Genomic DNA, 18,316 nt, shown 5'->3' on the forward strand with positions numbered 1-18,316 from the left:
AACAAACAATACTAGAGTTACCTTCTCTTGAAGTCTTGGGTTGTATTCTTTCATTGAACCATCTTGTTTGACATTTTTTAGAAGCCATTTGAATCCTTGATCCCTCAAATTCTGATCCACAAAAGTAAAAGCTGAGGCATGACAAAGTGTTTTAAGCACAAGAACTGTTAACCTGTTGAAAAAATGATTGGAAGAGTTAGGACATCTTGTAGGTGCTGCACGCTGCTAATCTTGACCACCTCGGTTTTGTCAACAGTTAAGGTTAGGTTTTACTTCAGCAATAATTCTTAATTACAAACATTTTATTTTTATCTGGAATAAGATATGATGAAAAAATCAAAAACATTCCCCCTAACAAGGGAAACAAAATCAAAAACATTCCCCCTAACAAGGGAAACAAAATTAAAAACATTCCCCCTAACAAGGGAAACTTAACAGAGCCATGGGATATTTCCCCCTTCAAATATTTGATGCCAAGTTTGAAATTTTCAAGTTCTTTACTTTTGCTAATTTTATTATTTATACATTTTTAAAAATTAGTAAACAGTACATTCAGTGTATAAAATAAATTAAAGGCAGTATTTAGAATATCCGTGTTTTACCGACCATATTGCACTTTATAAATTCATGCATATTTTTCAGTACTTTTTAAAATTTACAATAAGTTTCATGACTAAAACCATTGCGCACCTAATGAACGTGATGACTTAATATAATAATGGAGAATAGTTGATTAAAAATTATAATTAGTAAACAGTACATTCAGTAAATAAAAGATAGCCTTTTATCATAATTATAATATTCCAACAATAGTGTACTCTTACACATCTGCATAATTTGCATTCACATTTTGCTAATTATATTATTCCAACAATTATTCCGTCTTGCAGATTTTGCATTCAGATTTTAGCATGAGTTCAATTTATTTTTAAAGTACCTCCCTTGGCAAAATTACTAAACAGTTTAATTAGATTTTTCCAACCTATAGTTATTATGTTATTAAAATGTATCCACTTTTTATTTTTTCTAGGAATATTAACGAAAATGATATTTGACATTGATCCTTTTAATATGTTTTAGCGATGTGCTTGTATTTAATATTCTCTTTACATTATGCGAAAGAGTAAAAACAGTGGCAACTATAAAATAGCTTTATGTCGTTATATAAACAAACCCTACTCTATTACTTATAATAAGAGAATGCGATGCACTTAAAAGCACTGCATGGTGCAATGTTTACTTTTATGGTTCCAAAATCTATATCGATGATGGACTGACACACTACCTAGCCGCTTATATTATAGACTAGCTGCATCCCGTGCTCCGCCAAGTTAAATCTTTTTTTAATGTACCAACTTTGGAACAGAACAAAACAAACAAAAACACAACACAAACAAAACACAACCACAACACAACACAACACAACCACAACACAACCGCAACCACAACACAACCACAACACAACAATAGAATCACCACCGAACAACACGCTTTTCCTAGGCGTCCGCGCCCAGAGAGAGCCTTTCCAGCATTCTCTATACTATAATTCTTAATTTTCACCATCTGTTAACACCGAAAAACAAAAAATAGTGATTTTGAGAGATCATAGTCTAATTAGAAAATAATGTAAATAATCTTAACATGTTTTTATTTTACTTTTGAACCTTAACATATAATAATCAATGTGGTAGTAATAAAAAAATTAACTTAAATTATTGAGAGTGAGTTGAATATTGAAAACACGTTTTCCCCGGCGTCTGCGCACAGAGAGAGCCTTTCCGTTATTCTCAAAAAGTCTAATTTCAACATCTGTTTTCATAACACCGAAAAACAAAAGCAAACAGATAGTGATTTTTGAGAAATCATAGACTAATTAGAAAATAATAATAAATAATATAAATAATCTTAACATTTTTCTCTTTTAATTATGAACCTTAACATATAATAATCAATGCGGTAGTAATAAAAAAAAAATTATTTATGAGTTAAATATATTTTCAAATTACCTCCCTTGCAAAAATTACAACCAAAAAAAAGTTTAATTAATTAGTTTTTTCGACCTACTTTTATGAAAATGTATCCATTTTTTCTAGGAATATAAACGAAAATAATATTTGACATTGATCTTTTTAATATGTTTTAGCAATGTGCGTGTATTTAATATTTTCTTTACTTTATGGGTCTACAGCTAGTGCACTTGTCTCAGTGTCTGACTGGGTCTACAGCTAGTGCACTTGTCTCAGTGTCTGACTGGGTCTATAGCTAGTGCACTTGTCTCAGTGTCTGACTGGGTCTATAGCTAGTGCACTTGTCTCAGTGTCTGACTGGGTCTACAGCTAGTGCACTTGTCTCAGTGTCTGACTGGGTCTACAGCTAGTGCACTTGTCTCAGTGTCTGACTGGGTCTACAGCTAGTGCACTTGTCTCAGTGTCTGACTGGGTCTACAGCTAGTGCACTTGTCTCAGTGTCTGACTGGGTCTACAACTGGGTCTACAGCTAGTGCACTTGTCTCAGTGTCTGACTGGGTCTACAGCTAGTGCACTTGTCTCAGTGTCTGACTGGGTCTACAGCTAGTGCACTTGTCTCAGTGTCTGACTGGGTCTACAGCTAGTGCACTTGTCTCAGTGTCTGACTGGGTCTACAGCTAGTGCACTTGTCTCAGTGTCTGACTGGGTCTACAGCTAGTGCACTTGTCTCAGTGTCTGACTGGGTCTACAGCTAGTGCACTTGTCTATGAGTCTCACCATGTAGCTGGCAGTGAGCTGTTGAGCTGTGGAACAAATGCTGGGCCACGTCTAAACTTCTGCAGTCTGGCTAAACCTGGAGACAAACAAACATGCACCAATAGCTTGAGTTTTGGACTTCACATTTTAAATTCTTATTCCTTTACAATTTTAATAACTAAATAGTTACTAATTAGCACTAGTAATTGATTGTCAGCAAGTGTAAAAGAAGTTACAAATGGCCCACACTGATTAGCACTAGCTGCTGACCTCAACTTACAATGTAAACAAACAATGAGAAACTCCCCACATTCTAGAAGTAAAAACTCTTTTTTTTTAAAGTTTAATGTTATCAGCTAAATGGTATCCCTATTGTAAAAACTCTTTTTTTTTAAAGTTTAATGTTATCAGCTAAATGACATCCCTATTGTAAAAACTCTTTTGTTTTAAAGTTTAATGTTAAAAACTCTATTATTTTATTACTGAATGCTTCATAACATACCAGGTGTAATTTGCATGACAGCTTTTTCCTTCAAACTTTCATCTAAGAGTCCAGCTTGGTCTAAGTAAATAAGGGCATGAACAGTTGCTCCCAGCTCATTTACCACTTCTTCAGCGCTGCTAGACTGGTCAGCAGTGTCAGAGATGATGTCACACATTAGCTCCGCTGTTCATGGCACAAAGTTGAACGAGTTAATTCATTAATTTAGATACAAGTATCATCCCAGTGTAAGATAAATGGTAGCTGTCCACTACAAAATGTTGACACCACTACAAATGTTGACACCACTACAAATGTTGACACCACTACAAATATTGACACCACTACAAATGTTGACACCACTACAAATGTTGACACCACTACAAATGTTGACACCACTACAAATGTTGACACCACTACAAATGTTGACACTACTACAAATGTTGACATCACTACAAATGTTGACACCACTGCAAATGTTGACACCACTACAAATGTTGACATCACTACAAATGTTGACACTACTACAAATGTTGACACTACTACAAATGTTGACACCACTTACAAATGTTGACACTACTACAAATGTTGACACCACTACAAATGTTGACACCACTACAAATGTTGACACTACTGCAAATGTTGACACTACTACAAATGTTGACACTACTACAAATGTTGACACTACTACCAATGTTGACACTACTACAAATGTTGACACAAATAACTTGAACTTACTGATGCTAGTGGTCACTATTTGACAAGTCTTGTTTGAGTGACCTGGAACGTCAACTTTATTAAGGTTATCCGTGCGTGAGCATATGGGTGCTTTTAGACCCTCTTCCTAAACAAAAAAGGAGAAAAACAATTATTTTAAGCTCATAAACTACAAACAATTATTTTAAGCTCATAAACTACAAACAATTATTTTAAGCTCATAAACTACAAACAATTATTTTAAGCTCATAAACTACAAACAATTATTTTAAGCTCATAAACTACAAACAATTATTTTAAGCTCATAAACTACAAACAATTATTTTAAGCTCATAAACTACAAACAATTATTTTAAGCTCATAAACTACAAACAATTATTTTAAGCTCATAAACTACAAACAATTATTTTAAGCTCATAAAGTATTCAAAGAAAATAAAAAATAATCAGTATTAATCTGGCAGATAAAACAATGTTACATTTGTCAAGAATGACATGTTGAAAACTTAACAATGTAACCGTATCAAACTTGTTGAAAACTTAATGCTGTAACCTTATCAAACTTGTTGAAAACTTAATGCTGTAACCTTATCAAACTTGTTGAAAACTTAATGATGTAACCTTATCAAACTTGTTGAAAACTTAATGATGTAACCTTATCAAACTTGTTGAAAACTTAATGCTGTAACCTTATCAAACTTGTTGAAAACTTAATGATGTAACCTTATCAAACTTGTTGAAAACTTAATGCTGTAACCTTATCAAACTTGTTGAAAACTTAATGCTGTAACCTTATCAAACTTGTTGAAAACTTAATGCTGTAACCTTATCAAACTTGTTGAAAACTTAATGATGTAACCTTATCAAACTTGTTGAAAACTTAATGCTGTAACCTTATCAAACTTGTTGAAAACTTAATGCTGTAACCTTATCAAACTTGTTGAAAACTTAATGATGTAACCTTATCAAACTTGTTGAAAACTTAATGATGTAACCTTATCAAACTTGTTGAAAACTTAATGCTGTAACCTTATCAAACTTGTTGAAAACTTAATGATGTAACCTTATCAAACTTGTTGAAAACTTAATGCTGTAACCTTATCAAACTTGTTGAAAACTTAATGCTGTAACCTTATCAAACTTGTTGAAAACTTAATGATGTAACCTTATCAAACTTGTTGAAAACTTAATGCTGTAACCTTATCAAACTTGTTGAAAACTTAATGCTGTAACCTTATCAAACTTGTTGAAAACTTAATGCTGTAACCTTATCAAACTTGTTGAAAACTTAATGCTGTAACCTTATCAAACTTGTTGAAAACTTAATGATGTAACCTTATCAAACTTGTTGAAAACTTAATGCTGTAACCTTATCAAACTTGTTGAAAACTTAATGCTGTAACCTTATCAAACTTGTTGAAAACTTAATGATGTAACCTTATCAAACTTGTTGAAAACTTAATGCTGTAACCTTATCAAACTTGTTGAAAACTTAATGCTGTAACCTTATCAAACTTGTTGAAAACTTAATGCTGTAACCTTATCAAACTTGTTGAAAACTTAATGCTGTAACCTTATCAAACTTGTTGAAAACTTAATGATGTAACCTTATCAAACTTGTTGAAAACTTAATGCTGTAACCTTATCAAACTTGTTGAAAACTTAATGATGTAACCTTATCAAACTTGTTGAAAACTTACTTGAAATGTGATTGTTTTCGTCAGCCTGTGAATGACTGTTGTTGTAGTTAGATCAAGTAAAACCACCAGCAAAGAACACTCTGTTATGTTTTCTGTGTTGAATGGTCTAGCCTAGACAAAACATTCAGATCATACGATCGGATGAATGTACACAATACACACACAGTTTGTTAAAACCAATACAAGACAGAACTAGACATAATTATTTACATTGGATATAACTATACCGTAATATTTTCATAGTGAGCAGAGTATTTTGGTACAACCAACATTCTTTCAAACGTTTTATTCCCAGAAAAATTGAGGCAGGAACTAATAACTTGTATTGTAACCTGGTGAAAAAAAATTGTGTTTCCATTCTTCAATCTTTGATTCCTCACGCTATATTAGCAAAAATTAGATAAAATTTCTTGTCTAATAAAACAGTTCATATCTAGACTAATAAGATGAATAGTTTGCCCACTTATGTGCTAGACTTGACCAATTATGTTATATGGTAGACTTGCCCAATTATGTTATGTTGTAGACTTGCCCAATTATGTTATGTTGTAGACTTGCCCAATTATGTTATGTTGTAGACTTTCCCAATTATGTTATGTTGTAGACTTGCCCAATTATGTTATATGGTAGACTTGCCCAATTATGTTATGTTGTAGACTTTCCCAATTATGTTATGTTGTAGACTTGCCCAATTATGTTATGTTGTAGACTTGCCCAATTATGTTATGTTGTAGACTTGCCCAATTATGTTATGTTGTAGACTTGCCCAATTATGTTATGTTGTAGACTTGCCCAATTATGTTATGTTGTAGACTTGCCCAATTATGTTATGTTGTAGACTTGCCCAATTATGTTATGTTGTAGACTTGCCCAATTATGTTATGTTGTAGACTTGCCCAATTATGTTATGTTGTAGACTTGCCCAATTATGTTATGTTGTAGACTTGCCCAATTATGTTATGTTGTAGACTTGCCCAATTATGTTATGTTGTAGACTTGCCCAATTATGTTATGTTGTAGACTTGCCCAATTATGTTATGTTGTAGACTTGCCCAATTATGTTATGTTGTAGACTTGCCCAATTATGTTATGTTGTAGACTTGCCCAATTATGTTATGTTGTAGACTTGCCCAATTATGATATGTTGTAGACTAGATGATGGGATAACATTTGTTTTTCCAGATTATATGAAGTACAAATAAGTACCAACCCTGGATGAAGTAACTACCAACCCTGGATGAAGTAACTACCAACCCTGGATGAAGTAAGAACTGTGAGTACCAACCCTGGATGAAGTAACTACCAACCCTGGATGAAGTAAGAATTGTGAGTACCAACCCTGGATGAAGTAACTACCAACCCTGGATGAAGTAACTACCAACCCTGGATGAAGTAAGAACTGTGAGTACCAACCCTGGATGAAGTAACTACCAACCCTGGATGAAGTAAGAATTGTGAGTACCTTGTGCGTATCGTGTGCTTGCCGATTGAGCACTGTGATGTTGATGGGAAAACATGAATGTCTGCTGACTTGAGAGGGCGCCACAAGCTCCAGATACTGGAGTTGGTTGACAGAGATCTCCAGGGGATCTGTCACACAGATGCCACCCTGGGCAGAGATGCCCACTGCCACAACTGACCACACTGTCTGGTCATTAGGCAAGGTCAAGCTCACAGTTTTGTTGGTCTCATTGCTACATGTGGACAACAGAAAGGACATTTAGATCTACCATCTGACATTTAGATCTACCATCCTGTGTTCAACTCTACCATCCGTCATTTAGATCTACCATCCTATGTTAAACTCTACCATCTGACATTTAGATCTACCATCCAGTGTTCAACTCTACCATCCGACATTTAGATCTACCATCCTATGTTAAACTCTACCATCTGACAATTAGATCTACCATCCTATGTTAAACTCTACCATCTGACATTTAGATCTACCATCCTATGTTAAACTCTACCATCTGACAATTAGATCTACCATCCTATGTTAAACTCTACCATCCGACATTTAGATCTACCATCCTATGTTAAACTCTACCATCTGACATTTAGATCTACCATCCTATGTTAAACTCTACCATCCGACATTTAGATCTACCATCTGACATTTAGATCTACTATCCTATGTTAAACTCTACCATCTGACATTTAGATCTACCATCCTGTGTTCAACTCTACCATCCGACATTTAGATCTACCATCCTATGTTAAACTCTACCATCTGACAATTAGATCTACCATCCTATGTTAAACTCTACCATCTGACATTTAGATCTACCATCCTATGTTAAACTCTACCATCTGACAATTAGATCTACCATCCTATGTTAAACTCTACCATCCGACATTTAGATCTACCATCCTATGTTAAACTCTACCATCTGACATTTAGATCTACCATCCTATGTTAAACTCTACCATCCGACATTTAGATCTACCATCTGACATTTAGATCTACTATCCTATGTTAAACTCTACCATCTGACATTTAGATCTACCATCCTATGTTAAACTCAACCATCAGACATTTAGATCTACCATCTGACATTTAGATCTACCATCCTATGTTAAACTCTACCATCTGACATTTAGATCTACCATCCTATGTTAAACTCTATCATCTGACAATTAGATCTACCATCTGACAATTAGATCTACCATCCTATGTTAAACTCTACCATCTGACATTTAGATCTACCATCTGACATTTAGATCTACCATCCTATGTTAAACTCTACCATCTGACATTTAGATCTACCATCCTATGTTAAACTCAACCATCTGACATTTAGATCTACTATCCTATGTTAAACTCAACCATCTGACATTTAGATCTACCATCCTATGTTAAACTCTACCATCTGACATTTAGATCTACCATCTGACATTTAGATCTACCATCTGACATTTAGATCTACCATCTGACATTTAGATCTACCATCTGACATTTAGATCTACCATCTGACATTTAGATCTACCATCTGACATTTAGATCTACCATCTGACATTTAGATCTACCATCTGACATTTAGATCTACCATCCTATGTTAAACTCAACCATCTGACATTTAGATCTACCATCTGACATTTAGATCTACCATCTGACATTTAGATCTACCATCTGACATTTAGATCTACCATCTGACATTTAGATCTACCATCTGACATTTAGATCTACCATCCTATGTTAAACTCTACCATCTGACATTTAGATCTACCATCCTGTGTTCAACTCTACCATCCGACATTTAGATCTACCATCCTATGTTAAACTCTACCATCTGACAATGAGATCTACCATCCTATGTTAAACTCTACCATCTGACATTTAGATCTACCATCCTATGTTAAACTCTACCATCTGACAATTAGATCTACCATCCTATGTTAAACTCTACCATCCGACATTTAGATCTACCATCCTATGTTAAACTCTACCATCTGACATTTAGATCTACCATCCTATGTTAAACTCTACCATCCGACATTTAGATCTACCATCTGACATTTAGATCTACTATCCTATGTTAAACTCTACCATCTGACATTTAGATCTACCATCCTATGTTAAACTCAACCATCAGACATTTAGATCTACCATCTGACATTTAGATCTACCATCCTATGTTAAACTCTACCATCTGACATTTAGATCTACCATCCTATGTTAAACTCTATCATCTGACAATTAGATCTACCATCTGACAATTAGATCTACCATCCTATGTTAAACTCTACGATCTGACATTTAGATCTACCATCTGACATTTAGATCTACAATCCTATGTTAAACTCTACCATCTGACATTTAGATCTACCATCCTATGTTAAACTCAACCATCTGACAATTAGATCTACTATCCTATGTTAAACTCAACCATCTGACATTTAGATCTACTATCCTATGTTAAACTCAACAATCTGACATTTAGATCTACCATCCTATGTTAAACTCTACCATCTGACATTTAGATCTACCATCTGACATTTAGATCTACCATCTGACATTTAGATCTACCATCTGACATTTAGATCTACCATCTGACATTTAGATCTACCATCTGACATTTAGATCTACCATCTGACATTTAGATCTACCATCTGACATTTAGATCTACCATCTGACATTTAGATCTACCATCCTATGTTAAACTCAACCATCTGACATTTAGATCTACCATCTGACATTTAGATCTACCATCTGACATTTAGATCTACCATCTGACATTTAGATCTACCATCTGACATTTAGATCTACCATCTGACATTTAGATCTACCATCTGACATTTAGATCTACCATCTGACATTTAGATCTACCATCTGACATTTAGATCTACCATCTGACATTTAGATCTACCATCTGACATTTAGATCTACCATCTGACATTTAGATCTACCATCTGACATTTAGATCTACCATCTGACATTTAGATCTACCATCTGACATTTAGATCTACCATCTGACATTTAGATCTACCATCTGACATTTAGATCTACCATCTGACATTTAGATCTACCATCTGACATTTAGATCTACCATCTGACATTTAGATCTACCATCTGACATATAGATCTACCATCTGACATTTAGATCTACCATCCTATGTTAAACTCTACCATCTGACATTTAGATCTACCATCCTATGTTAAACTCAACCATCTGACAATTAGATCTACTATCCTATGTTAAACTCAACCATCTGACATTTAGATCTACTATCCTATGTTAAACTCAACCATCTGACATTTAGATCTACCATCCTATGTTAAACTCTACCATCTGACATTTAGATCTACCATCCGACATTTAGATCTACCATCTGACATTTAGATCTACCATCTGACATTTAGATCTACCATCCTATGTTAAACTCTACCATCTGACATTTAGATCTACCATCTGACATTTAGATCTACCATCCTATGTTAAACTCTACCACCTGACATTTAGATCTACCATCCTATGTTAAACTCTACCATCTGACAATTAGATCTACTATCCTATGTTAAACTCAACCATCTGACATTTAGATCTACCATCCTATGTTAAACTCTACCATCTGACATTTAGATCTACCATCTGACATTTAGATCTACCATCTGACATTTAGATCTACCATCTGACATTTAGATCTACCATCTGACATTTAGATCTACCATCTGACATTTAGATCTACCATCCTATGTTAAACTCAACCATCTGACATTTAGATCTACCATCTGACATTTAGATCTACCATCTGACATTTAGATCTACCATCTGACATTTAGATCTACCATCTGACATTTAGATCTACCATCTGACATTTAGATCTACCATCTGACATTTAGATCTGACATTTAGATCTACCATCCTATGTTAAACTCTACCATCTGACATTTAGATCTACCATCTGACATTTAGATCTACCATCTGACATTTAGATCTGACATTTAGATCTACCATCTGTCATTTAGCTCCTCCCCAATGCTGAGTGACAAACCTAACCTGCTGAATGCTAATAAACTAAAACCACCATCAAGACTTACTTGAGAAATTCTTCTAACAGCCAGGACTCATTTCTGACCACAGGGTTCTTGACATTCTTGCCATACAATGTCTCAGTATTCTTGTCATTAGATGTCTCAGTATTCTTGTCATTAGATGTCTCAGTATTCTTGTCATTAGATGTCTCAGTATTCTTGTCATTAGATGTCTCAGTATTCTTGCCATTAGATGCCTCAGTATTTATTCCAATGGCCTGATGATGTTGAGCCCCTAATTAAAGTTAAAACAAAACATTTCTCACATTGCACTCATTAACTCATCGCTTTATAAATTCTGGGGGACGGAGTGGTCTAGCGGTAGAGAGCTGGACTGCTAACCCGTAAGTCTCGAGTTCGAATCCGGGTTCAAGTCAGTAGACCGTCCCTGAGTCCACCCAACTCTGATGGGTACCTAACTCACGTTAGGGAAAGTAAAGGCGGCTGGGCATAGTGCTGACCACACTATCTCTTCATATGCCGAGGTCACAGAAACAAGTGAACTCTACTTCACTTGCCCGATAGACCGTCAGGTTTGAAAGGGAAACTTTACTTTATAAATTCTGTTGCTGCCATTACTTTGTTCTCACACTTGTAACCATCACAAGTCTCAAACCCCCCCCCCCTCCAAGATGACTGTTGACAAATGAGTGGTTTAGTAGAATACAACTGTTACAATGAATGTCTACAAACACAATGTACAAACATATACAAACAAAACATGTTGTACAAACTATTCTTAGGTGTGTTGTCCACTTGTTTCCCATCAGTCCTGATGACCAAGTAATCAAGCCCAGAGTTCTAGAAGTAAGAACAGAAGCAAAGTCAATTTTAGCATGGACCAACAAAATTCTCTAAAAGTAAGAACAGAAGCAAAGTCAATTTTAGCATGGACCAACAAAATTCTCTAAAAGTAAGAACAGAGGCAAAGTCAATTTTAGCATGGACCAACAAAATTCTCTAAAAGTAAGAACAGAAGCAAAGTCAATTTTAGCATGGACCAACAAAATTCTCTAAAAGTAAGAACAGAAGCAAAGTCAATTTTAGCATGGACCAACTTTGAGATTTTTCACCAAAAGTTTGCATCCTGTGGATTGTGCATGATTAAAATGTGGTCAACTAAATTGTTACATCAAAACAGTAACATGTAGTTGGTCATGTGACCTACCTCAAGAACTAGGGATGAATTAAGCCCATCCCATGGACCTGTGACCTACCTCAACTAGGGATGAATTAAGCCCATCCCATGGACCTGTGACCTACCTCAACTAGGGATGAATTAAGCCCATCCCATGGACCTGTGACCTACCTCAAGAACTAGGGATGAATTAAGCCCATCCCATGGACATGTGACCTACCTCAAGAACTGGGGATGAATAAAGACCATCCCATGGACCTGTGACTTACCTCAACTAGGGATGAATTAAGCCCATCCCATGGACCTGTGACCTACCTCAACTAGGGATGAATTAAGCCCATCCCATGGACCTGTGACCTACCTCAACTAGGGATGAATTAAGCCCATCCCATGGACCTGTGACCTACCTCAAGAACTAGGGATGAATTAAGCCCATCCCATGGACCTGTGACCTACCTCAACTAGGGATGAATTAAGCCCATCCCATGGACCTGTGACCTACCTCAACTAGGGATGAATTAAGCCCATCCCATGGACCTGTGACCTACCTCAACTAGGGATGAATTAAGCCCATCCCATGGACCTGTGACCTACCTCAAGAACTAGGGATGAATTAAGCCCATCCCATGGACCTGTGACCTACCTCAACTAGGGATGAATTAAGCCCATCCCATGGACCTGTGACCTACCTCAACTAGGGATGAATTAAGCCCATCCCATGGACCTGTGACCTACCTCAAGAACTAGGGATGAATTAAGCCCATCCCATGGACATGTGACCTACCTCAAGAACTGGGGATGAATAAAGACCATCCCATGGACCTGTGACTTACCTCAACTAGGGATGAATTAAGCCCATCTCATGGACCTGTGACCTACCTCAACTAGGGATGAATTAAGCCCATCCCATGGACCTGTGACCTACCTCAACTAGGGATGAATTAAGCCCATCTCATGGACCTGTGACCTACCTCAACTAGGGATGAATTAAGCCCATCCCATGGACCTGTGACCTACCTCAACTAGGGATGAATTAAGCCCATCCCATGGACCTGTGACCTACCTCAAGAACTAGGGATGAATTAAGCCCATCCCATGGACCTGTGACCTACCTCAACTAGGGATGAATTAAGCCCATCCCATGGACCTGTGACCTACCTCAAGAACTAGGGATGAATTAAGCCCATCCCATGGACCTGTGACCTACCTCAACTAGGGATGAATAAAGCCCATCCCATGGTCCTGTGACCTACTTCAACTAGGGATGAATTAAGCCCATCCCATGGACCTGTGACCTACCTCAAGAACTAGGGATGAATTAAGCCTATCCCATGGACCTGTGACCTACCTCAACTAGGGATGAATTAAGCCCATCCCATGGACCTGTGACCTACCTCAACTAGGGATGAATTAAGCCCATCCCATGGACCTGTGACCTACCTCAACTAGGGATGAATTAAGCCCATCCCATGGACCTGTGACCTACCTCAACTAGGGATGAATTAAGCCCATCCCATGGACCTGTGACCTACCTCAAGAACTAGGGATGAATTAAGCCCATCCCATGGACCTGTGACCTACCTCAACTAGGGATGAATTAAGCCCATCCCATGGACCTGTGACCTACCTCAACTAGGGATGAATTAAGCCCATCCCATGGACCAGTGACCTACCTCAACTAGGGATGAATTAAGCCCATCCCATGGACCTGTGACCTACCTCAACTAGGGATGAATTAAGCCCATCCCATGGACCTGTAACCTACCTCAACTAGGGATGAATTAAGCCCATCCCATGGACATGTGACCTACCTCAAGAACTGGGGATGAATAAAGACCATCCCATGGACCTGTGACTTACCTCAACTAGGGATGAATTAAGCCCATCTCATGGACCTGTGACCTACCTCAACTAGGGATGAATTAAGCCCATCCCATGGACCTGTGACCTACCTCAACTAGGGATGAATTAAGCCCATCCCATGGACCTGTGACTTACCTCAACTAGGGATGAATTAAGCCCATCCCATGGACCTGTGACCTACCTCAACTAGGGATGAATTAAGCCCATCCCATGGACCTGTGACCTACCTCAACTAGGGATGAATTAAGCCCATCCCTAGAGCCCTGGTCCCTGTTGTCCAATTGTTGGAACACCTGCAGTAGAAGTAGAAAGAATACTTGTGTTACTTAAGGATTTTATCAACTTGGGTTACTTAAGGATTTTATCAACTTGGGTGACTTAAGGATTTTATCAACTTGGGTGACTTAAGGATTTTATCAACTTGGGTTACTTAAGGATTTTATCAACTTGTTACTTAAGGATTTTATAAACTTGGGTTACTTAAGGATTTTATCAACTTGGGTGACTTAAGGATTTTATCAACTTGGGTGACTTAAGGATTTTATCAACTTGGGTTACTTAAGGATTTTATCAACTTGGGTTTCTTAAGGATTTTATCAACTTGTTACTTAAGGATTTTATCAACTTGGGTTACTTAAGGATTTTATCAACTTGGGTTTCTTAAGGATTTTATCAACTTGTGTTACTTAAGGATTTTATCAACTTGGGTTACTTAAGGATTTTATCAACTTGTGTTACTTAAGGATTTTATCAACTTGTGTTACTTAAGGATTTTATCAACTTGTGTTACTTAAGGATTTTATCAACTTGTGTTACTTAAGGATTTTATCAACTTGGGTTTCTTAAGGATTTTATCAACTTGTTACTTAAGGATTTTATCAACTTGGGTTACTTAAGGATTTTATCAACTTGGGTTACTTAAGGATTTTATCAACTTGGGTGACTTAAGGATTTTATCAACTTGTTACTTAAGGATTTTATCAACTTGGGTGACTTAAGGATTTTATCAACTTGGGTTACTTAAGGATTTTATCAACTTGTTACTTAAGGATTTTATCAACTTGGGTTTCTTAAGGATTTTATCAACTTGGGTTTCTTAAGGATTTTATCAACTTGGGTTTCTTAAGGATTTTATCAACTTAATACTTAAGGATTTTATCAACTTGGGTTACTTAAGGATTTTATCAACTTGTGTTACTTAAGGATTTTATCAACTTGTGTTACTTAAGGATTTTATCAACTTGGGTTACTTAAGGATTTTATCAACTTGTGTTACTTAAGGATTTTATCAACTTGGGTTACTTAAGGATTTTATCAACTTGGGTTACTTAAGGATTTTATCAACTTGGGTTTCTTAAGGATTTTATCAACTTGTGTTACTTAAGGATTTTATCAACTTGGGTTACTTAAGGATTTTATCAACTTGTGTTACTTAAGGATTTTATCAACTTGTGTTACTTAAGGATTTTATCAACTTGGGTTACTTAAGGATTTTATCAACTTGGGTTACTTAAGGATTTTATCAACTTGGGTTACTTAAGGATTTTATCAACTTAATACTTAAGGATTTTATCAACTTGGGTTACTTAAGGATTTTATCAACTTGGGTTACTTAAGGATTTTATCAACTTGGGTGACTTAAGGATTTTATCAACTTGTTACTTAAGGATTTTATCAACTTGGGTTACTTAAGGATTTTATCAACTTAATACTTAAGGATTTTATCAACTTGGGTTACTTAAGGATTTTATCAACTTGGGTTACTTAAGGATTTTATCAACTTGGGTGACTTAAGGATTTTATCAACTTGTTACTTAAGGATTTTATCAACTTGGGTTACTTAAGGATTTTATCAACTTGGGTTTCTTAAGGATTTTATCAACTTGTTACTTAAGGATTTTATCAACTTGGGTTACTTAAGGATTTTATCAACTTGGGTGACTTAAGGATTTTATCAACTTGGGTTACTTAAGGATTTTATCAACTTAATACTTAAGGATTTTATCAACTTGGGTTACTTAAGGATAATATCAACTTGTTACTTAAGGATTTTATCAACTTGGGTTTCTTAAGGATTTTATCAACTTGTTACTTAAGGATTTTATCAACTTGGGTTACTTAAGGATTTTATCAACTTGGGTTACTTAAGGATTTTATCAACTTGGGTTTCTTAAGGATTTTATCAACTTGGGTTTCTTAAGGATTTATCAATTTGGGTTTCTTAAGGATTTTATCAACTTGGGTTACTTAAGGATTTTATCAACTTGTGTTACTTAAGGATTTTATCAACTTGGGTTACTTAAGGATTTTATCAACTTGTGTTACTTAAGGATTTTATCAACTTGGGTTTCTTAAGGATTTTATCAACTTGGGTTACTTAAGGATTTTATCAACTTGGGTTTCTTAAGGATTTTATCAACTTGTTACTTAAGGATTTTATCAACTTGGGTTTCTTAAGGATTTTATCAACTTGGGTTTCTTAAGGATTTTATCAACTTGGGTTTCTTAGGATTTTATCAACTTGGGTTACTTAAGGATTTTATCAACTTGGGTTACTTAAGGATTTTATCACTTGGGTTTCTTAAGGATTTTATCAACTTGGGTTTCTTAAGGATTTTATCAACTTGTTACTTAAGGATTTTATCAACTTGGGTTACTTAAGGATTTTATCAACTTGGGTTACTTAAGGATTTTATCAACTTGGGTTTCTTAAGGATTTTATCAACTTGTTACTTAAGGATTTTATCAACTTGTGTTACTTAAGGATTTTATCAACTTGTTACTTAAGGATTTTATCAACTTGTGTTACTTAAGGATTTTATCAACTTGGGTTTCTTAAGGATTTTATCAACTTGGGTTACTTAAGGATTTTATCAACTTGGGTTACTTAAGGATTTTATCAACTTGTGTTACTTAAGGATTTTATCAACTTGGGTTACTTAAGGATTTTATCAACTTGTGTTACTTAAGGATTTTTTCAACTTGTGTTACTTAAGGATTTTATCAACTTGTGTTACCAAAATTTTTCCATCAATTTTATTTTTGTGGAAAAGCATTTTCGGATGTACCTTAAAAAGCTATAGAGGAAAAATTGTTTTTTTACCAGAGCCTACCCCCTTAAAAGCTCTAGTTAACTTTCTTTACAAACATTATAAAAACTCTTTATAAAAAGATTTTAAAAATGTAAAACTTACCATCTGTCGTGTTAGAGTCTGTTTATCATTCAGCATTAGAACAGCTTTATCCACCGCCCAAATAGCAACACGCATGCCTGGGCTACCAGTTATTGTTATCTTAGCTTCTTCCTTGAGTTTATAAGGAACAGTTGCTGACTTGATCCCAACCTAGGAAGAAACATTGGAGAAAATCATTTGCTAGACATGAAAACTTTCAGTCCCAGCTTAAGTTTTATTTGCTTTGCCTGCTGCTATGGTACATAAAAAGTAACTGAAAGAATGCCTTCACAGGTAAGTTTTTCACAGAGGCCAGTGCAGGGCCTGGCCAGGACGGCTAGTCCTAATATATAAATCCCCACATTCGCACATCTCTCTCTCTCTCTCTTTCTCTGTCCGCAAAAAATTTTCGCCGGACATCACGTCAGAATCGGCAGCGATATATGGAGAACTTTTTACGAACTTTTGTTGAAAATAATATGTTAGATGTTTTAAATGTATAACCACAATTTTACTTAAAGAAGAAAAATAAAAATTAAAGGCGTATTCGAATGCAGAGAAACAGTATTATTTATGCAACCGGAAAAGCATTAATACATGTGAAAAAGAACGCATAAAACTGTGACGTCGCTATTGCTTATACATTAACTAATGACGTCATCTGCTGTGTTTTGAATAAAAAGAAATGAACTATTTCATTCAAATTTGATTTAGATCTACGTACACTATGAAATGTATACAATACAATTTTTCCGGACTAAACTCATAAAATTTATTTTATTTATTTGGATTCTAGATCTAGAGATTCTAGATCTAGACTAGATCTAAATCTACAAATCTACGCAATAACTAGATTCTATATCGAGACGTAGACGCTACTAAGATCTAGAATCTAGATCTAGATTTAGACTCTAACTTCTCTAGAATCTATTCCAAAAATAAATTTCTATATTAGGACTAAACTATTTCAAGACATAACTATTTTA

The 18,316-nt window shown here is 35.5% G+C and overlaps 1 protein-coding gene across 3 annotated transcripts in view; it reads right to left on the reverse strand.

Moving 5' to 3' along the window:
* The window catches only part of LOC131939342 (complement C3), a 71,816-nt gene that overhangs the window by 24,824 nt on the left and 28,676 nt on the right, over positions 1-18,316 (reverse strand). For all 3 annotated transcript variants that reach the window (XM_059297599.1, XM_059297600.1, XM_059297601.1), the window contains 11 exons: positions 17,352-17,501; positions 14,385-14,450; positions 11,891-11,957; positions 11,163-11,391; positions 7,083-7,314; positions 5,848-5,952; positions 5,621-5,731; positions 3,943-4,048; positions 3,226-3,390; positions 2,745-2,820; positions 22-172 (listed from right to left, as the gene is read on the reverse strand). In XM_059297599.1, coding sequence (XP_059153582.1) covers positions 22-172; positions 2,745-2,820; positions 3,226-3,390; positions 3,943-4,048; positions 5,621-5,731; positions 5,848-5,952; positions 7,083-7,314; positions 11,163-11,391; positions 11,891-11,957; positions 14,385-14,450; positions 17,352-17,501 — 1,458 coding nt within the window. The remainder of the gene's footprint in view (positions 1-21; positions 173-2,744; positions 2,821-3,225; positions 3,391-3,942; positions 4,049-5,620; positions 5,732-5,847; positions 5,953-7,082; positions 7,315-11,162; positions 11,392-11,890; positions 11,958-14,384; positions 14,451-17,351; positions 17,502-18,316) is intronic.

This window comes from Physella acuta, unplaced genomic scaffold (genome assembly GCF_028476545.2).
Source record: "Physella acuta isolate Inbredline_101_S28 unplaced genomic scaffold, ASM2847654v3 ptg000275l, whole genome shotgun sequence".
NCBI classification, from domain to species: domain Eukaryota; kingdom Metazoa; phylum Mollusca; class Gastropoda; family Physidae; genus Physella; species Physella acuta.